We start from the raw sequence: 27,370 nt of genomic DNA, 5'->3' as shown, positions 1-27,370 counted from the left end.
GTGTCTGTGTGTCTGTGTGCCTGTGCCTGTGCCTGTGCCTGTGCCTGTGCGTCTGGCCGCACCGCGGGGCTGCGGGAGGAGGCGCCCCGTGACGTCGTCCCCTTGCCGGGCCCCGCCCCCTGCGTCCGCTCGGCCCCGCCCCCGACGTCGTGGGCTCGGCGCGTCTCGGCCGCGGCTCCCGCCACCCGGGAGCTAGAGCAGCTGCTTCCTCCGCCGCCGCGGGCCACGTGGACGGCCCGGCTCCCGCCCCGCTCCGCGCCCCCGCCGCCCCGGCCCCCCGCGCCCCCGCCGCCCCGCGCCCCCCGCCGCCCCGCGCCCCTCGCCGTCCCGGCCCCGGCTTCCATGGCGGCGCTGGTGTTGGAGGACGGCTCGGTCCTGCGCGGCCAGCCCTTCGGCGCGGCCACATGCGCCGCCGGGGAAGTGGGTAAGCCCGCCCGGCCCCCGCCCGGCCCGCGCCCGGCCCCCGCCCGGCCCCCGCCCGGCCCCCGCCCGGCCCGCGCCCGGCCCCCGCCCGGCCCGCGCCCGGCCCCCGCCCGGCCCCCGCCCGGCCCCCGCCCGGCCCGCGCCCCCTCCCCAGGCGCTGACCCGCCCGTCTTACCCCAGTGTTCCAGACCGGCATGGTGGGCTACCCCGAGGCCCTCACCGACCCCTCCTACAAAGCCCAGATCCTGGTCCTGACCTACCCGCTCGTGGGGAACTACGGCGTGCCCCCGGACGAAGAGGACGAGCTCGGCCTGAGCCAGGTACCGGGCCCCGCCGCGCCCCCGGCCCCAGGGAAGGGCCCCCCACCCCCGGCCGCTGGGCCAGCCTCGAGCCGACCCCTCACCTGCTTCTGGAAGGGGCCGAGCGGGCCCCGGCCCCGGGCATCCGCCGCTAAGGACTGGCCGCCCGCAGCTGCCTTTCAGCCTGAACCTTCCCCAAGGGGTGTTGCCACACCCATTTTGACTTAGGGTATTTAGAGATGGCTTACGGGGTGTTGCTGAGGGAAGCAAGGCATGGGAAGAAGATGCACTTAATGATCTCTGGCATTCATGTAGTACTCTTTAGTTGACAAAACAGTACCACACGATCCTCACGATGTTGCCATGAAGTGGTAGGGCGCTTATCACACCTATTTTACAGGTAATGAAATACAATCCAAAAAAATCGACACTTGTACAAAATCACATACTTAGTAGGTTCTCTTGATTCTAGACTTAGTCTTCTCACCAGACTCACCTCAAGGAGTATATATTCGTAGTAGGGGGGGACAAAATAAATAGCAATGACGATAATCATTGGTAATTGTATCATGCTTTCTGTATGTAATACCCAATAGAGGGCAGAATGATTGCCATAAGAAAGATTCAGAGTTCTTTCAGAATTTAGGGAAAAATTCATTTTTTGTAAGGATCAGGAAAGTCTTCATAAAATACTTGGCAGTTGAACTAAGCCTCTAGGGGTGGAGACAGTTTGGCTGATTCTGCCAATCAACTGAACAAAGCATTCTAAGCAAAGACTCGGAGGCAGGAAATTATTTGGGCATCAGAGGTTTGATTTAACTAGAGCATAAGCAGTAGCAGGCAACTTGGTTAAAATGGTAGATTGAACCCAAAGATCATGAAAGACCTTGAGAAGCAGGCTTCAGGGTTTGGATCAAATGGAAACTGCTGAAGTTTGTCAAGATGACTAGAGGCTCAGTGGATAGAGTCCAGAAGATTGGGAGTCAGGGAGATCTGAGTTCAGATAATGGCCTCAGACACCGACTTTGTGACCCTGGACAAATCATTATCTCTGTTTACAGGAGAAAGGAATGGTAAATAACTACTATCTTTGCCAAGAAAATATGGACAGCGTTGGTATGCTATGAAACACAGGGTCACAAAGAGTTGAACTTGAACAACCAAACAGCAGCTGGGGGAGTGATTTGAGGAAGATTAGTATTATTAGGAGTGAATACATTAGATTGGTGGGGGGTGGGTACTGAGTAGGAAAGATGGAAGATGAAATGATTGACTAAAGAGCTCTTGTATTTGCTTAAAGCTAAAAGACCTAAGAACCAGTTTCTGGTATTTCTCTTAACTAGTCATTCCCTTAGGAGTAAGTTTTTAGTTACCTTTAAAAAACAAGCTAGAATTGATTTCTGATTTTCTAGATCACCCTTCCTCAACTTCTCTTATTTTCTGCTTTTATTCTCGTAAAATTTTTCTTTTCTTGCCATAGAGGCCTACTTTCTGCTTTTTTTTTTCCATTTGAAGTTGTTGAAATCTTCCCTTTGTTTAACCTCTTCTTGAAATGGACTCCCAGTTTTCTTTCTTTTTTCCTCCCTTCTTATTTACTTATTTGTTTGTTTTCCAAATACATACAAAGATAGTTTTCAGCATTCATTTTGCAAAAAAGTTTTTTTGAGTTCCACATTTTTCTGACCCATCCTTCATACTCCATCCTCCCCATAGCATCCAACAATCTGATATAGGTTGTACATGTAAAATCAGGTTTAACATATTTCTACATTAGTCAAGCTATGGAAGAACTGGGGAGGAGCATGAGAAAGAAAGAACCAGTTTTCTTTTTATAAAGTCCTCTCCATCCTTAAAGAAGGGCCTTCACTTGTCTTTTCTATAAAACATTCCACTGTTAAGCTGTGCCTATAGTAAGTATCTTTTTTAGTCCCAAATGTGCTAAATGTTTCTCTTTTTGATATTTCATTTCAGTGCATATTTATTGGTTTGCATTTTTATTTCTCATGTTTTCTTACACATTATAAACATCTTTAAGGTAAGGAACTTCAACATCTCCAAATTATACCATTTTTCCATAGTGCCTCAGTACCATACTAAATGCTGTAGAGTGTTCAGTCAGTAGTAATGATTGACAGTAACTGATGACATAGTGGAGGGTTGTAACCCCTGGGATCTTTCTCATTAACTTTCTTTTGCAGTGGTTTGAGTCATCAGGGATTCATGTGGCAGGACTGGTGGTGGGAGAATGTTGCTCTTCACCTAGTCACTGGAGTGCCACCCGAACCTTGCACCAGTGGCTGGAGGAGCATGGTATACCTGGTCTACAAGGTACTAGAGGAGAAGGGGGGTGGGTGTTGCTGGTTTGGTCAGAGAGAACATAATGTGCTAGAGTTGATGAGAATCAGGAGCTACTATTAGGGGGAAATGGGATGAGGTTAGGACAGGAGATCTGAAGCTGATATAATAGGATCAGGAATGAAGGATGCGGGCCTGGGGCTGTGGCAGTAAAGATTATCTGCTCTGGGGGCAGACCCTGGTCCAGGACTTAGATTCCTATGGATCTAGTTGGTGTTATATTGAAAGGGAAATTCATCCTGTAGTCTAATGTCTCTGCAGAGTTTGAGTTGGATAGGAGTAATAGCTATTGATCTCCTGATGTAACAGGGGTCGATACAAGGGAACTGACAAAGAAGTTGCGGGAACAGGGATCACTTCTGGGAAAGCTGGTGCTAGATGGGATAGAGCCTTCATCCCTGCCATTTTTGGATCCCAATGCTCGAGCTCTTGTACCTGAGGTTTCAATTAAGGTATGGATCTTGGGGGGGAGAGGGGGATAGAGCCTGAGTGTCATCCCGGCTGATTCCGTGCATCAGTTGTGCCTTTAGCAGTTTTCCAGAAAACAACAAAGAGAATTTTGTGTCTTCATCATAGACTTTTAGAAGTCATGTAGGCCAGTCACCTTAAAGACCAGGGCTGTTTTGATTTTTGTCTTTTTTTTTTCTTTTACCTTGCACATAGTGGATATTTAACACATTAGAATTTTTTTTTTTTTTGCCTGCTGCATGTTGAAAAAGGTGGGTCTTGCGAACAGAAAATAATCTTTTTAATTTGAAGAATGGAAAGGTTGTGGGGTAATGGGGAGAGGAGGTTAGTGATTGCTAGGACAGCTGTTAAAATGCTTTATTTTACCTTTTTACCCTCAGGAACCAAGGGTATATAATGCAGGGGGACGTCCTCGAATTCTTGCACTGGATTGTGGGTTAAAATACAGTCAGATCCGATGCCTGTGCCAGCGTGGAGCTGAGGTTACTGTGGTGCCTTGGGACTGCAAATTAGACAGCCAGGGTGAGTGGGGCAAGTGACCTGGAATCATTGACAATAGCCAGAATTGGTGGAAATAAAGATGCAGGGGATTGAGGGGCTCTGCCCTAGAGAAGAGTGAAAGAATTGCTGTGGCTGTAGTATCTTTGTTGATGCTATGACTTCTCCTATCAGAGTATGAGGGTTTGTTCCTAAGTAATGGTCCTGGAGACCCTGCTTCTTGCCCCACCGTGGTATCTACACTGAGCCGTGTCCTTTCTGAGCCAAACCCCCGACCTGTCTTTGGTATCTGCTTGGGTCATCAGCTGTTGGCCTTATCCATTGGGGCCAAGACTTACAAGATGAGGTGAGAAATGTGTTGGGATGGGGAGAGAGTATGTGTTAAGGGGCTAAGACCTATAGGATGAGGAATCAAAATACTAGAATACTCTGAGAGGTGGGGGGGGGGGTGAAAATAAGTAATCTGGCAATGTGAGACATCTTTAAAGGCAGGGGAAATTGTAAGTTGGTATTTGTAGAAGTGAAAAAATATTCTGGCTGATTTCTCCCTTAGGTATGGCAACCGTGGCCACAACCAGCCATGCCTGCTGGGGGGCTCTGGACGATGCTTCTTAACATCCCAAAATCATGGCTTTGCAGTGGAAACAGACTCTTTGCCACCAGGCTGGACCTCCCTCTTCACAAATGCCAATGATCATTCCAATGAAGGCATTGTACATGAGACCCTGCCCTTCTTCAGGTGGGGGCCAGAGTAGATGCTGACTGGCATCTCTGTCTAGTGATTGCTTCAGCAAAGGAGCAATCACTGGATGGAAGAACCTTCATCTAGGATGGGGGCTGAGGGTGGTGCTGAAGGCATAGACTGGCAATACAGAAACTATAATAATGGTGGTTTGCTACTCCCGGCTCCCCTTCTACAGCGTCCAGTTCCATCCTGAGCACCGAGCCGGCCCTTCTGATATGGAGTTGCTTTTTGACATCTTCCTGGAGACCGTGAAGGAGAACAGGGCTGGGGGCAAGACAGGTGAGGGGCCTGAGTGGGACATAGTTGGGGTCCTAAAGGCAGACAAGATTGGATGGGGGTGGTGGTTTTGGGATGGGAATCAGATGACTTGGGAAAACTGATAAGATTTGAAGGTTCTGGGCCTGAGGCACAAAATGATTGGTTTATTTATTTCCCTAAAGGGGAATAAGGCAAACTGTATTCTAGTCCTTGCTATTCTGTTACTAACTCTGGTTTAGGACAAAGTCCCTTTTTTTTTCTTTTTTTATTTTTTAGGGCCTCAATTTCTTCATCAGTAAAATTAGAAGGTTGAAGTATATAATCTCTATGGAGCTTTCCAGCTCTAAGTTTCTGTGACTAACTGATTTTATCTTTTTATAGTTCGTGAAAGGCTAATGGAGTGGCTTTGTCCCTCTGGTACCCCCACCCCAGGAGACAGGCCTCCATTTCCCAGAAAGGTGCTGATCCTGGGCTCAGGGGGTCTTTCCATTGGCCAGGCTGGAGAGTTTGATTATTCGGGCTCTCAGGTTAGACTCGCTCTCATTCTTTTCTTCCTCTGATGTCTGTTACTCCCTGACCCCCCCCCCCCCCCCCCAGTAGACAGAAAGCATAAAAAGAGAGGTTCTGAGACATGAGTGTTCTTTTGGGTTGAAAGTAACCCGAGATTTGGACAAGGGTATATAGATGATGAGGAAGAGTGGAAAGGGAATGTTACTTAAGGATTGCTAGGGAACTGTTGAACAAAGACAGTTTGACATCTGTTTGGTGACATATTTTTCCTACAATTTCAGGCAATCAAGGCTTTAAAGGAAGAAAATATTCAAACACTGCTAATCAATCCTAATATTGCCACAGTGCAAACCTCCCAGGGACTGGCTGACAAAGTGTACTTCTTGCCTATTACCCCTCATTATGTGACTCAGGTATTATCAGCAGGAGGCAGTGGTGGCACTGGGGATGGCATGGTGGTATGATAGTCATTGCTTTAGGATTCTAATCTTTTATATCTCTTGCTTACCAATATGCTTTGCCCGTCTTCCATCTCAGGTCATTCGTAATGAGCGTCCGGATGGTGTGTTACTGACTTTTGGAGGGCAGACAGCACTGAATTGTGGTGTGGAGCTGACTAAGGCTGGGGTTCTAGCTAGATATGGAGTACGGGTTCTAGGCACCCCTGTAGAAACAATTGAGTTGACTGAGGATCGACGTGCTTTTGCAGCAAGAATGGCAGAGATTGGTGAATATGTGGCCCCCAGTGAGGCTGCAAACTCCCTAGAACAGGTATAGTGGCACCGGGACCCTAGGCATTGTTTTGGGCATGAGTAGGAGGAGAGAGCTCAGACAGTGTTTCTGTATTTCTCCTTTTCTTGCTGTAGGCACAAGCTGCTGCAGAACGCTTGGGGTATCCAGTCCTGGTGCGTGCCGCCTTTGCCCTGGGTGGCCTTGGCTCTGGCTTTGCCTCCAGCCGAGAAGAGCTCTCCTCTCTGGTGGCCCCAGCCTTTGCTCACACCAGCCAAGTGCTGGTGGACAAGTCCCTCAAGGGATGGAAAGAAATAGAGTATGAAGTGGTGAGAGATGCCTACGGCAACTGTGTAACGGTAAGTTGTGTCGGGGGTGGTGATCCTCACCAATTCTGGACAGTCTTTGGGGCACTAAAGTTAAGGGAGATGATAGGAAAACTTTAGGGCTAAAAAAAACCTTTATTAGATTGTTTCTGGGTCCAGAAATAGGGAAGGGACCCTTAGAAAGGATCCCTTGCATTGATTAAGAATGCTTTTTTTTTTTGCATTGATCTTAAGTGCAACTTCTACCTTTTCCTAGGTATGTAACATGGAAAACTTAGACCCATTGGGCATTCACACTGGTGAATCTATAGTTGTGGCCCCAAGCCAGACGCTGAATGACCGGGAATACCAGCTCTTGAGACAAACTGCCATCAAGGTGACCCAACACCTGGGCATTGTCGGGGAGTGCAATGTACAATATGCCTTGAATCCTGAGTCCGAACAGGTAAGCCCCTGTGTCTTAAGAACTTTCCAATTTTCCCCTCCCAACCAAACCCAACTTGCTTGAGGTAGATCTCTTTGATTGTATGACCTCTTCTCTGTCTCTCTTCTCGCCCCCACCATCTATCTAGCAAAACCCTATGACCTCCCCAAAGTGAAAAGCCATTGAGATCTGAAAAATCAGGGGCGGGGGAGTGTCTCAGACCCTAAGTCCCATTGCTGGGACATACTGACCTTGTGGAGCTTTTTCTCCTGTCATCCATTTCAGGGAGGACTTTGCTCTTTCCTTCAGAGGAGACATTGGCCCCTCTTCCTTGACCCTTCCGTAGTTCAGCCAGGTGGAAAGAGAACCCTACATGGGTTCCCTAGCCAATGAGACACAAGGCTTCTGAGTCAGACTCACTGACTTCTTCCTTTCACCTACATGCTTTTGCAGTACTATATCATTGAAGTGAATGCACGATTGTCTCGAAGTTCAGCTCTTGCCAGTAAGGCCACTGGCTATCCTCTGGCCTATGTAGCAGCCAAGTTAGCTTTGGGCATCTCCCTGCCTGAACTCAGGTATGAGGTGTAGAGGGAGGGTTTGGAGGAAGATGGAGGATGGGACTAAAAGTATGCAATCCTCTTGGAACAGAGAAGATGAAAAGGGTGTCCTTCAAGAGTTATGGGAATATCAAATGGCATTATTAGATTTTCCTCTTTACCCCTCCCTTGGCCACTGCTTCTCAGGAACTCTGTAACTGGGGGAACAGCTGCCTTTGAGCCCAGCCTGGATTACTGTGTGGTTAAGGTCCCTCGGTGGGATCTCAGCAAGTTCCTACGGGTTAGCACACGGATTGGAAGCTGCATGAAAAGTGTTGGTGAGAAACCAAAAGACCCCATTACCTACCACTAAGTATTTATTGTGATAAAATAGCCTCTTTAAGCCCTCCAGGCTCAGAGTACCTTTTAGCATCTGAATGCATTTTGCAAAAAGAATATCTTCAATGTTCCTCACATGTGGATGTACTTCTCTACTTTCTCCAAAAAGCAGCAACTCAAAAAAAATTATGTAAGAACCCTTCTCCTCTAGAGGAATTCTAGAAACTTAGGTTATGTCTGAAACAAAGATCAGAAACAAGGTGTAATCCACAATATTTTTGATTGTTTAATTTAACAGAAACCAGGGCAATCCAAAGACTTGGCTCAACTTTTTAATAGCATATGTTCCCTTGAGCATTCACAATACAAATTTCTCATTTTTGTGTGTGTGTTGCACCATTTTAGAAAAAAAAAACTTTCTTCATAAAACAGTGGATCGCATAACAAGCATAAGGAAATGAATGGACTTTGCTAGATTCTGAAATGTTTTTGAGTAATTTTGGGTAAAAAGAAGTTGTAATAGTGATTTTGGAAATAACAAAACTAGGTAGCATGGAGGATAGAGCACAGGATCTGGAGTCAGGAAAACCCAAGTTCAAATTTAGCCTGACAAGTACTAGTCGTATGACCCTGGACAAATCACTTAATCTCTGTCTGCCTTACTTTTCTCATCTGTAAAAATAGTACCTTTCCTTTTAAGGTTGTGTAATAAAATGAGATATTTGTAAAGCATTTCACAAACCTTAAAGCTCTAGGTAAATTCAAACTATTATTTTTTAGCTAACCCTGTAAGAGAATTTGTCATGTCATCAGTAGATATATAGTGTTTGAAATAGATATAATGTAAAAAAATGTAAAGAGATAATGGAAACAATGACATTGAAATGGGAACAAAGTAAATGGATAAGACTTTTTCAATGTTCTAGGTTATAATTTTAGATTCCAAATACATACTTAATTTAGACAATGTGGCCACATGTAAAATTGCATCAAACTTTAAGCCAAAATGACTAAACTGGTGAACAGCCTTTGTAACCTTTTAGCATCTTGCATTGAATGCCAGGCTTAGATTGAGGAAGTCTGATCCCTGAGTGATCTTGGTAAAACTCAGTGGCTGATCTGCCCTGCTAGAAGCACTCCTTATGGGGGGGTGACTATACTCATGAAAACATGGGTTTATTGTTTAGTCTCAACCCCCCACCCTAATGAAGCATATGGTAGATCAGGCATCCTTACCCTGAGGCTTGTCTAAGAATCTCTAGGATCTTCAGGTTGACTTTCCCATTCCCTCTTTCTTCATTTCCCTAGGAGAGGTCATGGCTATTGGACGTGGGTTTGAGGAGGCATTCCAGAAGGCATTGCGCATGGTGGATGAGAACTGTGTTGGTTTTGAACACACTATGAAACCTGTCAGTGACATGGTGAGAGGGCAATCCATCCATTCTATCACTGATAGGGCCAGGCATTAACCCTCCCTAGGGTTTATTTGGGTTGATGGTACCTTAGGGACTGACCTGTGACTGAGGCAGTCAGATGGTACAATGGACCCAGCCCTGGGCCTGGAGTCAGGAGAGTCTGAGTTCATATGCAGGCTTAGACACCACCTATGTGACCCTCTGCCTGAGTTTCCTTAGCTGTAACACAGCTAGTGGATGGAAAAATTGGATGGAAAAAATGCTGTTGTGCTGCACGATTGTTACCCAGATATTGCCACATAATAACCACTATAGAAATGCTTTATCTTCTTCCCCTATGGAATATTTTTGACCCTATTCTCAATATTTTTGCTCCAACCTTGACTCCTTTATTTTCAACCCCGCCCCACTCTCCAGGAGCTAGAGACACCAACTGATAAGCGGATATTTGTAGTGGCAGCTGCTTTATGGGCAGGATATACCATAGACCGACTCTATGAGCTTACTCGCATTGATCGATGGTTCCTGCAGTGCATGAAGCGCATTATAGAACACACTCGAAAACTGGAAGCACACCGTGGGCAGCCCTTGCCCCCTGATTTGTTGCACCAGGCCAAACGCCTTGGTTTCTCCGACAAGCAGATTGCTCTTGCAGTGCTCAGGTCAGGGGGGTAGAGGGGGGGAGGTCAGAGGCAAGGCCTGTTAGTTGATCAGAGAACCTTGGTACCAGGTCTCCAGGGCTCTGGAGGGAGTCAGAGATGGTTTTTTGGATGAGGAGAAACCTAGAGACCTCAAAATCTTTTCTCTGGCTGGGGGCTAATTAGTTGATTTGAATTGTTTCAGGTTTTCCTTTTTAATTTTTGTCTTAGGACAGTTTCATGTGCCATTTCTTCTGTGCCCAATTCTTTTCCCTACTTTCTCTCCAGCACAGAGCTGGCTGTCCGGAAACTACGGCAGGAACTGGGCATCTGTCCAGCAGTGAAACAGATTGACACAGTGGCAGCAGAGTGGCCAGCTCAAACCAACTATCTGTACCTGACTTATGGGGGTACCACCCATGACCTGACATTCCATGCTCCCCATGTCCTGGTCTTGGGTTCTGGTGTGTACCGAATTGGGTCCAGTGTCGAATTTGATTGGTGTGCTGTGGGCTGCATCCGGCAGCTGCGCAAGGTCTGGGCTTTAATAAAAACTTAGGACTGTGTCCTCTGGTTTCTGTAATCCTAAACAAATGTTAATTGAGAAGGAGATTTCTTCCCACATTTACTTGGTAATAATTATTCATCTAAGCCACAATTCTCTGTACCTCATATCTTTCAAAGGGTCATAGATTTAGGAATCATGGAACCATTTAGAGGTCATCTAGTCCAGCCTCTCCCACCTATGTAGTAATTCCCATTCTAACAATTGCACAAAAAGATTGAATTCTTGAGGCATCTTGTTCCCTTGTCTGACAGCTGGGGGACAGGACTGAGGAGGGAGGTGATTCTTGGGCCCTGAAGGTCAGTTTTAGTAAGGACAGTTTTCTTAGTCTCTGACTAGTTCCACCTCTCTCTTGTTATCTTGTTGTGTCTGAATAACATTTCCATATCATAGATGGGGTATAAGACCATCATGGTGAATTACAACCCTGAGACTGTCAGTACTGACTATGACATGTGTGACCGACTCTACTTTGATGAGATCTCTTTTGAGGTAAGAGAAGGGAAGAAAAGGGCAGGGTTAACTTGCTCTGCAATTGTAATGGGTTTCATGTGAGGTGGGCAGATGGCCTCTGCTTCCTGACCCCTAGCATCCTACCTCTTGCAGGTTGTGATGGATATCTATGAGTTGGAGAATCCTGAGGGGGTGATCCTCTCCATGGGAGGTCAGCTGCCCAACAACATGGCCATGGCTCTGCATAGACAGCAGTGTCGGGTTCTTGGGACCTCTCCAGAGGCCATTGACTCTGCTGAGAACCGATTCAAGTTTTCTCGACTCCTTGATACCATCGGCATCAGTCAGCCTCAGTGGCGAGAACTCAGTGACTTGGAGGTAGGCCTGGTGTGGGGGCTGCAGAGCTCAAGTCACTCTGGGTCTGATAAGCACAGCCTGACCTCCTTGCTCTTCTTAGTCTGCCCACCAGTTTTGCCAGACTGTGGGGTACCCCTGTGTTGTCCGCCCTTCTTATGTGCTGAGTGGTGCTGCCATGAATGTGGCCTACACTGATGGAGACCTGGAGCGCTTTCTGAGCAGTGCTGCGGCTGTCTCCAAGGAGCACCCTGTGGTCATCTCCAAGTTCATCCAAGAGGCCAAGGTTGGTGACAGTGAGCAAGCAGAATGTTTCTATTCTTTCTCTCCCCTGCTCCTAGCTGATGTCCCCTTTCTCTGTCATCTCCTATCTCTTGAACCATTGTTGTGGTTGCCTAGAGAATGAGGGATGGAGCAGGGTTATTGAGTGGGAGAAATGCCCAAGGTGTGGAGTTTTCTGTATTGTGCTCTCAGGAGATCGATGTGGATGCTGTGGCCTGTGATGGCATAGTGGTAGCTGTAGCCATCTCAGAACATGTGGAGAATGCAGGGGTGCACTCAGGGGATGCCACATTGGTGACTCCTCCACAAGACATCACACCCAAGACATTGGAAAGGATCAAAGCGATTGTTCATGCTGTGGGTCAAGAGCTGCAGGTCACGGGGCCTTTTAATCTGCAGCTCATTGCCAAGGTAACAGAGCAAGAATTGGATTGGAATTAGAAGTTAAAGGTTAATGTCCTCTCTACTGCTAGAGAACTTGGTAATGAGAAATTTTTGTGTTCTGTACCTAAAGTTTTGTGATTACAGAGGGAGTAGGATCTGCCAGATTTGTAAGATCTGCCAGAATTTTGAAGGTCAAAAGTGTCTGTCTAGTCATAACATGAAAAGTGAGCTTGCTGGCATCTGTGAATTTTTAAGTCAAAGTGGGGGGGGGGCAGGGGCAGTGTTGACTCAACAAGCTGCTGGCCTGCCTGCCTTCATTCAGTCCTTCAGGTCCACAGTCAGCAAGTTGATTATAGTGTTACAGTTACATTGTAAACTTAGTTTGTAGTTCAGAAAAGTGGAGTGGATAGAGGGGCTAATTAGCTAGTTAGTAGTAGAGCCTGCTTCTTGTGGGCCTTGGTAATCATCACTATCTCTATTCTCCCTAGGATGACCAGCTCAAGGTTATCGAGTGCAATGTCCGTGTCTCTCGATCCTTTCCCTTTGTCTCTAAGACACTTGGAGTGGATCTGGTGGCTCTGGCTACCCGAATCATCATGGGTGAGGAGGTGGAGCCTGTTGGTCTTATGGCTGGAACTGGAGTTGTAGGAGTTAAGGTAAAAAAGTCTTCGAACCCTAGGATTGAAGTTGAAGTGTCAAGCTCTTTTTTTTTGTGGTGGCTGTAGCCAACCTCCTGATTTAAAGAATGTTTCCAAAGTAATTCTTAAAACCCTTCCCCCCTTAAAACTCTTACCTTTCAGGTGCCCCAGTTCTCCTTCTCGCGCCTGGCAGGAGCAGATGTGGTACTCGGAGTGGAGATGACCAGCACAGGGGAGGTGGCTGGCTTTGGGGAGAGCCGCTGTGAGGCCTATCTCAAGGCTATGCTGAGCACTGGCTTCAAGATCCCAAAGAAGAATATCCTGCTCACCATTGGTAGTTACAAGGTATGATAATTAGGTCTTGGAGAGCAGTCAGAGTTGAGATGCTTTGAAGAAGAGAGGAGGACTTGAATCTCAGAAGTGTCCTTAAGTCACCAATGACTGGTAACACTTTGTTTTGTCCCTGTTTCTTGCCTACTTCAGAACAAGAGTGAGCTGCTCCCCACAGTGAGGCTGCTGGAGAGTCTAGGCTATAGCTTATATGCCAGTTTGGGCACTGCTGACTTCTATACTGAGCATGGTGTCAAGGTACCTGCCCTCTCTCCCCTACATTATTTCTCTGTCTCTTACAGTTGTACCTCACCTAACCCCAATTCCACATACCCCGAGTCCCTTGAGATGCTTTTTTTTCTTTCATTTTCCAGGATTGGTCTAGGGGAATAATAGCAGCTAATAATCATTTTATGGCATTTTAAGTTTTTAAAAACTCTTCCTGCAGACTAATCTAGTGAGGGAGATAGAGCAGCTATTTTACAAAGACAAAACAGCCTCAGAATTTAAGTGTCTTGCCCATTGGTCACATTGTTAGGAAATGGCAGATTCCAAATTCAAACCCAGGTCTCCTGGGGTTTCTAGCTTATCTGCAAGGTCTGGATTCAAATTCTGAGGATCTAGTCCTTGAGTTAGGACTCATTTCTATCAAATTTTCTGACTGGGCCCTTAGGCCTTTCCATTTTAGATGCAGTTGATTCCTAGATCCCACCCAAAGGCTCCTTAATCTGCCTTTCCTCTGGGTATCCTTCATTTAGAAGGGACTGACCCTGCTCTTGTTTTGATGACATATGCTGGCTTGTTGGGTATATAGGTCACAGCTGTGGACTGGCACTTTGAGGAAGCAGTTGAAGGTGAATGTCCCCCACAACGAAGCATCCTGGAACAGTTGGCAGAAAATCACTTTGAGTTGGTGATCAACCTGTCAATGAGGGGGGCAGGAGGTCGACGCCTCTCCTCCTTTGTAACCAAGGGTTACCGGACTCGTCGACTGGCCGCTGACTTTTCTGTGCCCCTCATCATCGACATCAAGTGCACTAAACTGTTTGTAGAGGTGACTGGGATATAAAGAATGATTAGTGGGACTTTATTGTGTTGGTACTGGCATTAAAAGGCATTTCTAGTGAATAAATTGGGTGGCTGGGATCTGGGAAGGCATGAGAAGGCAGGTATCAGTATAAAATATTGTTATTCTCTAACTGGAAGAATTGTGTTGCCAGAAAGAGAGAAGTTGGTAGGGAGAGGCAGGACCAGGCTTCTGTTCATTGAATGTTTGTTTAAGTGTTCTTTAGCTCTTACAGTTCTTTTGCAAACAAAAGTTAAACCAAGGTAGACGAGATTATTGAAGTCATATAGCTGGGAGATGAATGGAGGTAGATATAGGGGAGATTTGTAACATAACCTTAGAGTGATAGTCTAAGAAACATATTAATAGATAATTGATAAAGGAGTTTAATCATGCAAGTAACAGTACTTCTATTGTTCCTAAAGGTTCCCATGGAACTTTCCTATTTTTCTTCAGGGTAGCAAGAATTTCATCTACCCATCTCCCTTTTCGATAATAACAAATTCTTTTAAAAAACAATAAAACAAGACTAGTCTAGAATCCTTATTCTATCAGCAGTGGCTCGGACATTCCCCAAGCTATCTTCCTTAAATAATAATTTGCTGTCATCCTCTTTGCAGGCCTTGGGTCAGATTGGGCCAGCTCCCCCGCTGAAAGTGCATGTGGATTGCATGACCTCACAGAAGCTGGTGCGTTTGCCAGGTCAGTGGCAGTTTTCTGCCTCCCCCTTAAGCCCAACTGTGAGGAAATAGGGTTGTGGGCTGTGTCAGTCTCTGCTTTCCCTTTTCTCTTCTGCCCATGCACAGCTAGATTTGCTTCCTCTCTAGGATTATCCCCCACACCAGGTTCCTGCTCTTTTGAATTGAAAACTCCAACTTTTCCTCCTCATCTGCCCCTCATTTCCTTTTTGCGAGATGGAATTCCATCTCTTTTGCCCCACACAAAAACTCCTCAGATGCCCCTATAATAGATTTTTTTCCCCCTCTTCATCTTCTCCCAGGACTTATTGATGTACATGTGCACCTGCGGGAACCAGGTGGTACCCACAAGGAAGACTTTGCATCGGGCACAGCAGCTGCCCTTGCTGGGGGGGTCACCATGGTGTGTGCTATGCCTAACACCAGGCCTCCAATCATAGATGCCCCAGCATTTGCACTTGCCCAGAAGGTGAGTGACCTCCGACCCTTCATTATCCACTTGGTTTCCTCCCTTTTCAGTAAGTCTTTTCATCGACCTTCTTAGAGTCTAACTCCTCCTTTAAGACACAGTAAGGCCCCAGGGGCCCACAGTAACTCTCTTGAGGGTATCTTAAGCTAACTCTGAGATGTTCAGGCCAGCACTGATATGTTTTATCATCATCCTCTAGTTGGCAGAGACTGGGGCCCGCTGTGACTATGCCTTGTTCCTTGGGGCCTCATCGGAGAATGCAGGGACCCTGGGTGCTGTGGCTGGGGCAGCTGCAGGATTGAAACTCTATCTCAATGAAACATTCTCTGAACTTCGGCTGAACAACATTGGCCATTGGATGGAGGTGGGAAGCCAGAAGTTGGGCTGGGTGGCTGGGAGGGTGGTGCTGAGATAACAGGAATGATAGAAGGCTGGCCTGCTCTGGTGATCAGAATAGAAGGACCAAGGACCATGGGCACTGCCTTAACAACATAAGGGGGGGGTCCCAGACTTACCTTGTTCTCTCTTCTCTATCTGTAGCACTTTGAGACTTGGCCACGTCATCTTCCCATTGTGGCTCATGCAGAACGCCAGACTGTAGCTGCCATCCTCATGGTAGCTCAGCTGGCTCAGCGGCCCGTACACATCTGCCATGTGGCCCGGAAGGAGGAGGTAAAAAGCTGAGGGCAAAGGAAATTGTGTGATTGCATGCATGTTTGAGGGGTAGAGGGGACCGTGTCACTGTTGTGAGGAATAGAAGAAATGTGGCAATAGAAAAGTCACAAGGTACAAGATAGGAAACAGTCAGGATCTTCACACCTTTCTGATAGTATACAAATGAAAGTGAAAAGGACCAAATTGGGGGATCATTCTCAGAGCTGACCTCTGAAATTCCCTGTTCTCTCAATCTCCAGATCCTCTTAATTAAAGCAGCAAAGGCACGGGGGGTACCAGTGACCTGTGAGGTGGCCCCACACCATCTATTTCTAAGTCAAGTGGATCTTGAGCGTCTGGGACCTGGGAAAGGGGATGTCCGGCCTGAGCTTGGCTCCCCTGAGGATGTGGAGGCACTCTGGGAGAACATGGCCATCATTGATTGCTTTGCCTCTGACCATGGTAAGAAGGAGAGACTCCATGTGGACTTTTTCCAAGTGCTAGTTTGGTTTTTAAGTTATGGGGTGAGCATTCGCTGAGGTAAGAGGTATGGGGGTGTGTAAGCTCTTGATTGAGGGCATGGTGAAGGGGGGAGAGGCAAAGTTCTTCTCTGCTTTTCCCTCATCTCACAAAGAGGAAAAAAATACAGTATCTTTCCTTCACCCACATTTTCTATTTCTTCCTTGGAGAGGAACTGAGTCTCCTGAGGTGGTTGATTCTGAGTGCTCAGGTAGGAAAATCATCTTGGTCCTTCCATCAATAGTTCCTTTTATTTAGCTCCTCACACCCTGGAAGAAAAAATAGGGTCCAAGCCTCCCCCTGGCTTCCCCGGCTTAGAGACAATGCTCCCCCTGCTGCTGACGGCTGTGAGTGAGGGCCGCCTCAGCCTGGATGACCTGCTACAGAAGTTACACCACAACCCCAGGCGAATCTTTCACCTGCCTCAGCAGGAGGACACCTATGTTGAGGTATGGGCTTGGGGTTGGAAGGCTCACAAAGGAAAACAAGACCCCCTAGATCGAGGTCTTTGTGAAAAGGGGAGGACACTGTGCTGAGAATGGTAGGGAGGGAGGAAGAAACCCAGAGTTTGCTTGTCTTCTGGGGAGAGGTTATGTCCAGTCATGACTCTCCCCCCACCCCATGTCTGGGACAGGTGGATCTGGAACATGAGTGGACCATCCCCAGCTACATGCCCTTCTCCAAGGCACATTGGACGCCTTTTGAGGGGCAGCGGGTGAAGGGCACCATTCGACGAGTTGTTCTTCGAGGGGAAGTTGCCTATATTGATGGCCAGGTATCTGAGTCCATGACCTCCATTCTTCCCTCTCAATTCTTGGTCAAGCTCTCCTGCCTGTTTTCTAACCCTACCTCAATCAGATAATTCTTCCATTCTTTTCTTCCATAGTCATTCAGTTCATTTCATAGACTCATAGACTCCAAAAGCTTTGAGATCATTAAATCGAACAGAGCATAATAGCCATTTGTCATTCAACCCTTGTGTAGGCACTTCTCTCCCTGTGCACCCATACAGCCCATACCATTTGGATTTGTTAGGAAATATTTTCCTTATTTTGAGATAAAATCTGCTTCCTTTAACTGCTCCCATTCACAGCCTTGGGGGCCAACCAGGATAAGTAACACCTCTGTTGCATGAGAACCCTTTAAGCTATTTGCAGAAATAATTTTATGAGGCAGATCTATATCTTTCCATCTGTCCCCCAACTGGACTTTTGCCTCTCTCCCTAAAGGAAAAAATTGAAAAAAAAAATCATCTCTAGTTTGCAAGTCTAGGTGAGATTATTTCTAATTGTTCTGAAGATTGTCTGTTGAGTTTACTGTGTGTCAGTGACCTCCAGACGACAATCTGATGTCAACCTTTGGTTTCACAAAGGCATCGACTCCAGTCCCTGGTTGCCCTTGAACTGTTTTCAGTCTTCCCTCCCTGACCCCGTCCTAACTCCTTTTTTCCTGGTCTGTTGTGTACAGGTGCTGGTGCCTCCTGGCTATGGGCAAGATGTGAGGAAGTGGCCTCAAGGTCCAGTGGCTCAGCTCCTTCCCTCTGCACCCCCCAGTGAGAGCACCAAGGTACAGAGCTGAGGACTGCAGGCTGATTTGGGGGAGGGGCGCCTGGGGCTTCTCAAACATTTTCTCTGCAGTTTCATTTGGAAAAGAATTTAGGGTTATGTAATCTAACCTGTGCCTATACTCCAATCATATACTTGAAGCCCTTGAAGCCCTCCAGGGATAGGGACTTCTTCCCCCTCCTGCCTCCCCCCCCCCATCCCCAACCAGGTACCTTTCTCCCAAAATCTATTTCTTTCTCTTTTATCTGCCCTCTGGGATCACACATCTAATTTCTTTTATACAGTATAGCCTCACCTGCTTGAAGACAGTTACCACATTCCTTTGAGTATTCCCTTTGCCAAGCAAATCACTGACTGACACTGATTTCTGGCATGATATGGCTCAAATCCCTTCACTAGTATAGTCATCTCCCTCTAGAACCTGCTCTGCTCAGTTTCTGCCTTGCCATTGGAGGAAACACAGAATTACTCAGAATTAATGGGGATAATGGTGGTTCCATTTGAACATTTGTGACAGACATAGGGTCATTATTAAGTTACACCAACAGCCAAATTAAAGATACTCTCATGTCATAAACATGAATGCTCTAAGGACCTTGTTCATGATTAATGTTGAAAGTCATCTTCTTAGAGATAGGGAGGAGGGATGAGGGATATGTGAATTTGTCAGAACAGAGGGAAGGAAGGACTTTTGCGTGTTGCCTCAAAAGGATGATCCATGTTACCTTCACAGACTCCAGAGAGGCCCCGACGCGGCATCCCAGGTCTTCCTGATGGGCGCTTCCATCTCCCACCTCGAATCCATCGGGCTTCTGACCCTGGCCTCCCAGGTGAGAGGAATTCTGCCACTATTGACTATAGGGATGGTCTCTTCTCCTTTCTCTAAGGACTCAGGATAGAGGACTCAGCAGTTTTTTCCAAGTTGTCTTCTTGCTCAACCCCTACATTAATAGCTCTCCTTGCTTTAGCTCCTCCCCTTTCCCTATTCCTGTCTCCCCATTCCATCCCCATCCCTCCCTCCAAGTTTGATCCATTTTTTTTCATCCTTTATTTTGGATAAATAAGACCTGGGGTGATTTTCCCCTCCCCAGCTTCCCCTTATTCCTCCTCTCTTCTTATGGGCAGCTACATTCTTCAGCCCAAGAGCCAGGACCCCACAAGGCAAAAGAATGTGGGGTAAATCTGGGGACTCTTTCCCCATGGAGTATCTCTTAAGTTGCTGTGAGCCTAGCCTTTCCGTCTTGCCTAAGAGCCATGCTGCTGTGGGGCTGAGGCCTGGGGAGGGGGTGGGGGGATGAGGACATCTGCTCCCTGTGTACAGTTTTCTGAGGGAGGCCATGTGTGTCTGTGTGTAGCTTCTGCCTGTAGATCAGAGCTCCTTGGTTCTCTTCCCTCCACTAACCTGCTGTGGCTGCCTTGGTGTGAACTAGTTTAACATACACAGTGTAATAATGTAATAAGGAGGAATCCTGGGTCATAAGTGACTACTCATGTTTGTTTTGCAAACAAAAATTTATTTCTACCCTTTCCCTTTGTAGCTGAAGAGCCCAAGGAAAAGCCCTCTAGGAAAGCAGTGGAGCCAGGTGGGGAACTCTTTCTCTAATGGGAAGTGACAGGGCTGGTGGGGAGGAGATGAGGGAAGCTTGAGCCCCCCAAGCTGCAGTGGGCCCTGCTCTGACAGAAACTTGTCCTGGCCCCCGTTGCAGATCTAGCAGGAACCCCTGACAGCTGCTGCTACCCGCTTCCAGTGCCTAGGCAGGCATCGCCCCAGAACCTGGGTACTCCTAGCCTGTTACATACTCAGACCTCCCCCTTGCTGCATTCTCTCGTTGGGCAGCATATACTGTCCGTTCACCAGTTTACCAAAGATCAGGTATCTTGTCAGAAGAATTCTGGGGTCTGTAGGGATTTGGAAGAGGAAATCTGAAAAGCTGTTGTCCCTGACTGACTTGTGACCCTCTTCAGATGTCCCACCTGTTCAATGTGGCCCACACCCTGCGGATGATGGTGCAGAAGGAACGAAGCATAGACATTCTCAAGGTAAGAACTAAGGCTGTGGGTCTATAGGGAAGAAGAATGAGCCGGGCTGCTCTGATGACCTTTGTATCAGCAGTAAAAGTGAAGCTAGTCTATTGTTTCCATGTATGTCTCCTTTCTCCCACACATTGATGGGGTATCATAGTTTGTAATGTCTCTTTCTCTCTTCCCAAAGTATTGCAAGAGGTTAATCTTGTATATAATCCATGGGGTAGACCCTCTAAAAACTCAAAACATACCTATCCCCTTTACTGTTTTGCTTTTCATAATCTCAATTAGCTAATCTGACTTAAGTTAGCTTTATTGTATTATTAGAAAGGACCTGCCAGGGACCACATACTTTTTAACAGTGAATTTCTAGAAAGAAAGTTTTAACCAGGGAGGCAAATACTTCTGGGTAGGTGGGCTTTTTCAGTATCTCTCCAATTACAGACTAGGTGGACTACCACTTCTTCCCTTTGTGGAGCCCTGCTTTGTATTCTCTGGAGTGACTCTACTTTCCTCATGTCCTTTCCGCCCAGGGCAAGGTGATGGCCTCCATGTTTTATGAAGTGAGCACTCGTACGAGCAGTTCCTTCGCAGCAGCTATGGCCCGGCTTGGGGGCTCGGTGCTCAGCTTCTCTGAAGCTACTTCATCTGTCCAGAAGGGAGAATCCCTAGCAGACTCTGTCCAGACCATGAGCTGCTATGCTGATGTTGTTGTGCTTCGGCACCCCCAGCCTGGAGCTGTGGAGGTAGGAAGGGTATCGGCCTGAAATGCTGGTTTTGGAACTGAACCAGGAAGACAATGGGAGAGAATGAGTAATTTTATTGGTAATAGGTCCTTCCCCAGTTTTTTTTAAGAATTTATATTAAGAAATTTCATTTTAACAAATACAAACACATTTAGCATATGCTGAATTGAATCAACCACAATGTACAGGCTGTGGAAAACTGGAGACATGGAAGGTACTTCTGGGGTGAGGGAGTGCATCATCTCTTAGGATGGGACATTCCACCTTAACTCTCATTGGCAGGGAATTTTTTTCCCAGAAATGGAGCCTGAATGAGCCTCTTTGCATTCTCTACTCATTACTCCTAATTCTGTCCTCTAGGACCAAATAAGACAATTCTAATCTCTCCTTCACATAGTTGCCAGCAGATATTTTAAAAACAGCTGCCTTGTCCTCCCCGAGTCTGCTCTACACCAGGCCTAACCTCCCCAGTTCCTTCAGCTGATATTATGTGGCCAGGATTTAAGACCCTTCCTCATCTTGATTATCTTCCTGGACACACTCTAGTTTATCATTGTCCTTCCTAAAATATGGTCCACAGAACTGGACACAGTATGAGGTCTAATGAGGGCCTAGGACAACCCTCTCTCTGCCCTCTCTCTGCACCTGAACATTGTGCCACCCAAGAGAAGTAGCCCCTTGGCCCTCACCCATGCTGGCGAAGTTTATTTCGATTTGTCCCAACGTGTAAGACTTTGCATTTGTCTTGTTCAATTTTGTCCTAGTAGATTCTAGCCTGGGAGGATTTTGGACCCTAATCCTGTCATTCTGGCAGCTAGGGGTCTGGTGGAGAGAGCTCTGTGATCTTGGCTGAGTCAGTGGCATCTCTGTGAAATGGGGTTAATAACAGCACCTGTCTCCTAGGGTTGTGTGGGAATCAAATGAGATTCTAAGTTCAGTGCTCAGCACAGAGTCGGCCTTGTATATCTTTTTGTTGTTGTTATTGCTACACCTTAGCAAGATATCATCTCACACCCTCAATGCCTTTGTCCAGATCATGGATTCAGATGTTAAAGGGCTAAAGCCTTGATCCCTGGGGCACTCCATCGGAGACCTGAATCATGGACCTGGAATCATTAACCCCTTGTCCTTAGATCCAGCCATCCTACTGATTCTGAGTCTGCCTCATCTGTATTATCATCTAGTCCATAGCTCTTCACCCTCCCTATGAGGATCTAAGTAATCTTGTTTTTAAAGGTCCATGAAGTGGGCTCTGTATGACTTTTTCTGTGCAATGCCTTGTTGTCTCTTTCTAATCCCTGGTTCCCTTTCTAGATATCTACCTTATCTAGATATCACTTTTTAGGTTTTTGTAAGGCAAATGGGGTTAAGTAGCTTGCCCAAGGCCACACAGCTAGGTAATTAGTAAGTGTCTGAGACCTGATTTGAACCCAGGTACTAGATATCTCTTTAATGATCTTTTCTAGGATTTTCCCAGGAATCAAAAAAAGTTTTCTATCTCCCTGACTGATAGTTTTAAGGTTTAGTCCTCTTCTCCTTTTTTGAAACCAAGCATCATTTACTCTTCTCCAATCTTGTGGTGCCTCTTATTCTCCATGAGCTTCAAATATCACTATAAAGGCTTAGAAATCACACCTCCCAGTTCTTTCAGGTCAGGACCAGAGGATGTAGTAAGTTTATCTGGGTTAGGTTTCTTGAATTCATCCAAGGCAGACTGGTGCTGTATCATTCATTTCTTATTTATATTGAGCATCAGCTTCCTGTTAGTCATTGATGTGTCTGCCATTTCCAGTGTAAAGGCCATTTTCTTGCAGAGAAAACAGAAACAACATATGAGTCAGGCAGGCCTGCCTTCTCCTTGTTGTCAGCTACACTACTCCAAGCTAAGGTCCTGTCTCTTCTTAGATCCTCTCTGTTCTCCCTGAGTATGTAAACCAAAATCCCATTTGTTTTTGCTTGGCATCCCTCATTCAGCCTTAGCTCACACTCTTTATTTAGAGTATATCTCATGCTTTTACATTCATTTTCTATTACTTGGCCTTGCTTCTATCTTCTGGGCTTGGCTCTCTGATATTTAATGTTTTTATCAACAGTATGCAGAAAGGCAGAGGTTGGTGTGCTTCTCAAATTTGTGAGGGCTAGTGGGTACAGGAGGGTGATCAGAAGCCCCGAAATCTTAACAAGCTAGAACATTAGGCTGGATGTAATATAATGAAAAATTACTGCAGAATGAGCGTAAAGTCTTATATTTTGTTAACAAAAAAAAGTCAGCTTCACAAACAGAAGATGAGGGAAGGATGATTAGCTAGCAGGTGTTCCAAACAAGCTCTGGATGATTCAGCAGCCTGGAAGGATGACCAGCAAAATGAATTCAGTCTTGTCCGGCTTGAGAGGCATGGCTTCCAGAAATAGGGAGGGGATGGTAGACTGGGACAGGCCTTTTCTGGAGTCTTGGCATCACAGATCTCAGCACATGGTGTAAGAAGGACAGGGTCAATTGAGAATCAATTGAAGGACATGGGCGTGTTTAACCTGGGAAAGAGAAGACTCAAGGAGGATGTGACTGTTGTGAGAAGTATTGAAAGATTGTTCTGTGGAGGAGGCATTTGATGTGTTTTTTTTTTTTGTTTGGCCTAGAATACAGAACCAGGAGCAGTAAGTGGAAACTGAAAAATGTCAGTTTAGACTAGATATCAGGAAAAGCCCACTAACAATTGTCTATGACTCTTTGTGACTCCTTTAGGGGTTTTCTTGGCAAAGATATTGGAGTGATTTGCCATTTCCTTCTCCAGCTCATTTTACAGAGGAGGGAAACTGAGGCAGTTAATTGACTTGCCCAGAGTGACACAGTCAATATCTGAAACCATATTTGAACTCAGGACTTCCTGATTCCAGGAACTACTGTGCTACCTAGCTGCCCCCCCCTAATAATTAAAGCTAGTCAGAACTGAAATGGGGTACCTTGAGAGGTCATAGGTTTCTTCTTGGAGACAATTAGTACATACAGTCTTTTAAATTAGAGGACTTCCACTTATTGAAAAAAAATAATTCATACTAGTGCCAGTATTGTCTGGTGTTTTTTTCTGTTGTTTCCATTTAAAGTTGCATGCATTTATATATTATGTATATATATATATATATATATATAATATATTTTTAGGATTTTTGTTGGTTTTTTTAGGTCTTTGCAAGGCAAATGGGGTTAAGTGGCTTGCCCAAGAGCACACAGCTAGGTAATTATTAAGGTCTGAGGCCAGATTTGAACTCAGGTACTCCTGACTCTAGGGCTGCTGCTCTATCCACTGTGCCACCTAGCCACCCCTTATAAGCAGCTTTAAAAGAGCAGTCAACTGCTACAGCATTGAGCATATTGTTCTTTTGGATCTGCTTTATTTGTTCTCCACTTCATAAAAGTTGTTTAACTTCTCTGTATTTTTAATTCATTATGGGACAGAGTTATCAGCTGGGGAAGTCAGGGAAGTCCTTGTGTGGGGGTCAGTACTTGAACTGAACCAGGGTAGGGTGTGGGGTTCCAAGGGAAGGAGACAGAGACTGGAGGCAGGAAAGTGAATGTTATCATCATTGTCATCCTTACTGTCTATGGGAAAGAACAAGGAAGTCAGTTTGGCTGAAGTATAAAGTGTGTAGGTTTGAGACTATCCATATGCCGTGTGAGTGTACACTGTGTTCCTAAGGCATTTCCCATAGTTGGGTGATCTGAGAACTAACCCTCTTAACCCTCACTTCCAAATACATATTCTACAAATTCATCCAGTTTTAGACACGTTGCTCCACATGTCATTCGTGGTGCACAGCAGTAAAAAGAGCCTTGGCTCTGGTGTCAGCATCCAAGTTCCGAAATGCTTCTGATGCTTCTACCTGTGTGACCTTGGGCAAATCAACTTTCTTGGGTCTTGGTTTCTTCCTCTCCAAAATGATGGTGTTGGACTAACTAGCCTCTGGTGACCTTCCATCTCTAGTTCTGATTCATGGTCCCCAGACTCCATCCTTTTTCAAAGGTTGTCTCTTCATAGAATGTTGTTCTTTCTTACTTGAAACCTTTTGGAATCACTAGCTCCTTTTAAGTGATCAGTTAAGGTGCAAATTTGCCTTTCACTTTCTCTTTAGTTGTTAGTGTGCTCTCCCCAATAACCACAACAAAAGATTTTGTGTTAATATGTATATGCTTGCTTAGTATGTGTTGTTTCCTTTCCTCCGATCACATGGAAGTGTATTGATGGCAAGGAACCATTTGTTTTTGTATCCCCAGCTCCAAGCACATTGCCCAGCATGCAGAAGGCACTTAATAAATGCTTGTTGAATTACATAATAGGGTCACTGCTTATAAAGTTTTGTATAAATTTCAAATGTTCCACCAGCAGTAAATGTAATAAACCTGTTTTCATCTGAATTGCTCTTGATTATTATTGTTGTTGTTAAAAATAAGCACTTTTTTAGATTGTTATAACATTTTGCAGTTATTCTCTTGAGAATTGTTAATATACTTTCTTCCTCAATATCTCCGGTATAGCTGGCAGCAAAGCACTGCCGGAGGCCAGTAATCAATGCTGGGGATGGAGTAGGAGAGCACCCAACCCAGGCTTTGTTGGACATTTTTACCATTCGAGAGGAGCTGGGAACTGTCAATGGCATGACGGTAAGAGGGAATCCCTATGATGGATTTAAGCCTGGGACCTCCCCTCCAGGCTCCAAGGAGACCCACCTTGTGTTTTTAGCCTTGACTACATGAGGATGACTTTGGAGGCAGTCATGGACTGGTTGATACTGAAGGAGAAAATAAGGACTTGAGATGGCCTGTAGCTTAAGGCAAAAGAAAGGTCTTGCTGAGGGTTCTTGTGTTTGGAGTAACCTCTGAGCAAAGGGCCCTGACTCTTTTCCCTAGATTACAATGGTAGGAGATCTCAAACATGGACGGACAGTACACTCCCTTGCCTGCCTACTCACTCAGTATCGAGTCAGCCTTCGTTATGTGGCACCCCCCAGCCTGCGCATGCCACCTGATGTCTTGTCTTTTGTAGCTTCTAGAGGGACTAAGCAGGTGAGCTTACTGTTTACAATCTTGTACTTTGGTTTCTCTGCCATCTTGTCAGGGTGGCAGCTCATCCTGGGCAGAGTGGGCCAGGAAACAGCAGCAAATTGGATGCTGCAGTGGGTTCTGGGTGTCTTGGGTTTCGCCCTGGATTCTTAACCCCTTTCTTTTCCTAGGAGGAATTTGAGAGCATTGAGGAGGCACTGCCTGACACAGACGTCCTTTATATGACAAGGATTCAGAAGGAACGGTTTGGCTCCAGCCAGGAATATGAAGCTGTGAGTGCTCAGGACAGTGGTTTAGCTGGGGTGGGGTGGAGAACCAGGGCTGCAGCTGGAAGGTGAAAAGGATGGTTTCACCACAGTGACCACTTTGGGTTTTCCCTGTTGGCTGCACAACTGTGACCTCTGCCCCCCTCTGACTGGGTTGTTGAGGAGCCCTTGAGCCAAACAGCTTTCCTTTCCTTCAGTGCTTCGGCCAGTTTATCCTCACACCCCACATTATGACCCGGGCCAAGAAGAAGATGGTTGTGATGCATCCAATGCCTCGAGTCAATGAGATCAGGTGAGAAGGGCTTATGGTGAGAGCAGTGGAGCTGTTAGTATATTGAAATACAACTGTCAGGACCCAACTCTCAGACGTTGGCCTTGAACTCAGACCTCCTCTAGTTTAGGCATCTCTTCTTTACGGGCTGCCCAATGGGGAAAAGAGATAAAGGAATAACTGGGGCCATGCTTTCTGGGAGCACCACAGTGACTTCTCCCTTTTCTCTGCAGTGTGGAGGTGGACTCTGACCCCCGGGCTGCCTACTTCCGTCAGGCTGAGAATGGCATGTACATGCGGATGGCCCTCCTAGCAACTGTATTGGGTCGGTTCTAGAGCCCATCTCTAATGACTTCTCTCAGCTGCTCCTGCCACTGGGCAAGGATTCCTGGTGCCCCCCACGGGGGCAGCACATTAAATGTGAGATTATGGGGTAGCCCCGAGCACAGATACATACAAACTTGCAAGCCTTCAGGCTGGGACTTCTCCAGCTTGGGGCTGGGGCAGGGTGTCAGGTGCCAGGGCCTCCACCTCACCTCACTCACCTCCCCATCCCTCCCCATCATTAGCTTTTAAAAATATATAGTAACTTTTCTATTACAAGAGCCATTTCCTGAATTTAATAAACAGCTGAGCTGTCTCTATCTTTTTTTTTTTCCAAATTTGCCATTGTCCATAAAGTGAGGGGTCTTGGGCAGCTAGGTGGTGTAGTGGATAGAGCACTGGTCCTGGAGTCAGGAGGACTTTGAGTTTAAATCAGACACATAATAGTTATCTAGCTGTGTGACCTTGGGCAAGCCACTTAACCCCACTGCCTTGTAAAAACTTTAAAAGGGGGGAGGTCTTATGGCCAAATGTACATAGGATTAGGTTTACTGAAACTGAATCTGTTGCTGCATTTAGTATTCTGCAGTCAGGGAACATGCCTTTCAAAGACAGTTTAGCTTTTCAGAGAATGAGATCCAAAAAAGGGCAAAGCCTCCCCATGCTTCTGAAAAATCACATTGCACCAATCATTCTGGTTCGTATTTTTATAGTCATCATGAAATAGACAAAATCGTAG

General features: G+C 46.2%; 1 protein-coding gene across 1 annotated transcript; it reads left to right on the top strand.

Moving 5' to 3' along the window:
• Window positions 1-294: 294 nt before the first annotated feature.
• Window positions 295-27,370, top strand: CAD (carbamoyl-phosphate synthetase 2, aspartate transcarbamylase, and dihydroorotase). The gene is made up of 44 exons (XM_074209848.1): window positions 295-424; window positions 604-743; window positions 2,921-3,050; window positions 3,387-3,529; window positions 3,926-4,067; window positions 4,218-4,389; window positions 4,597-4,782; window positions 4,964-5,067; window positions 5,428-5,573; window positions 5,838-5,969; window positions 6,094-6,327; window positions 6,423-6,644; window positions 6,868-7,056; window positions 7,489-7,613; window positions 7,782-7,912; window positions 9,222-9,334; window positions 9,746-9,990; window positions 10,255-10,501; window positions 10,925-11,023; window positions 11,138-11,362; window positions 11,442-11,624; window positions 11,813-12,031; window positions 12,493-12,660; window positions 12,805-12,987; window positions 13,126-13,230; window positions 13,787-14,026; window positions 14,659-14,740; window positions 15,039-15,205; window positions 15,405-15,569; window positions 15,746-15,877; window positions 16,120-16,321; window positions 16,637-16,827; window positions 17,013-17,153; window positions 17,846-17,944; window positions 18,677-18,773; window positions 19,482-19,526; window positions 19,650-19,816; window positions 19,909-19,983; window positions 20,502-20,714; window positions 25,246-25,371; window positions 25,618-25,773; window positions 25,941-26,042; window positions 26,234-26,328; window positions 26,541-27,370. The coding sequence occupies exons 1-44, from the start codon at window positions 343-345 to the stop codon at window positions 26,641-26,643; spliced, it is 6,663 nt and encodes a 2,220-aa protein (XP_074065949.1). The 5' UTR covers window positions 295-342; the 3' UTR covers window positions 26,644-27,370.

This window comes from Macrotis lagotis, chromosome 1 (assembly GCF_037893015.1).
Source record: "Macrotis lagotis isolate mMagLag1 chromosome 1, bilby.v1.9.chrom.fasta, whole genome shotgun sequence".
Taxonomy (NCBI): Eukaryota; Metazoa; Chordata; class Mammalia; order Peramelemorphia; family Peramelidae; genus Macrotis; species Macrotis lagotis.
The sequence above is the reverse complement of the archived record's forward strand: the minus strand, read 5'-3'. Positions and strand labels throughout refer to the sequence as shown.

What these genes read in the sequence shown, in the direction of transcription:
- CAD (XM_074209848.1), top strand. Translation starts at nt 343, where the DNA reads ATGGCGGCGCTGGTGTTGGAGGACGGCTCGGTCCTGCGCGGCCAGCCC. An exon ending in TCACCATTGGTAGTTACAAG is followed by an intron (nt 12,988 to 13,125) that starts GTATGATAATTA and finishes TGCCTACTTCAG; the next exon opens with AACAAGAGTGAGCTGCTCCC. An exon ending in GAAGCTGGTGCGTTTGCCAG is followed by an intron (nt 14,741 to 15,038) that starts GTCAGTGGCAGT and finishes ATCTTCTCCCAG; the next exon opens with GACTTATTGATGTACATGTG.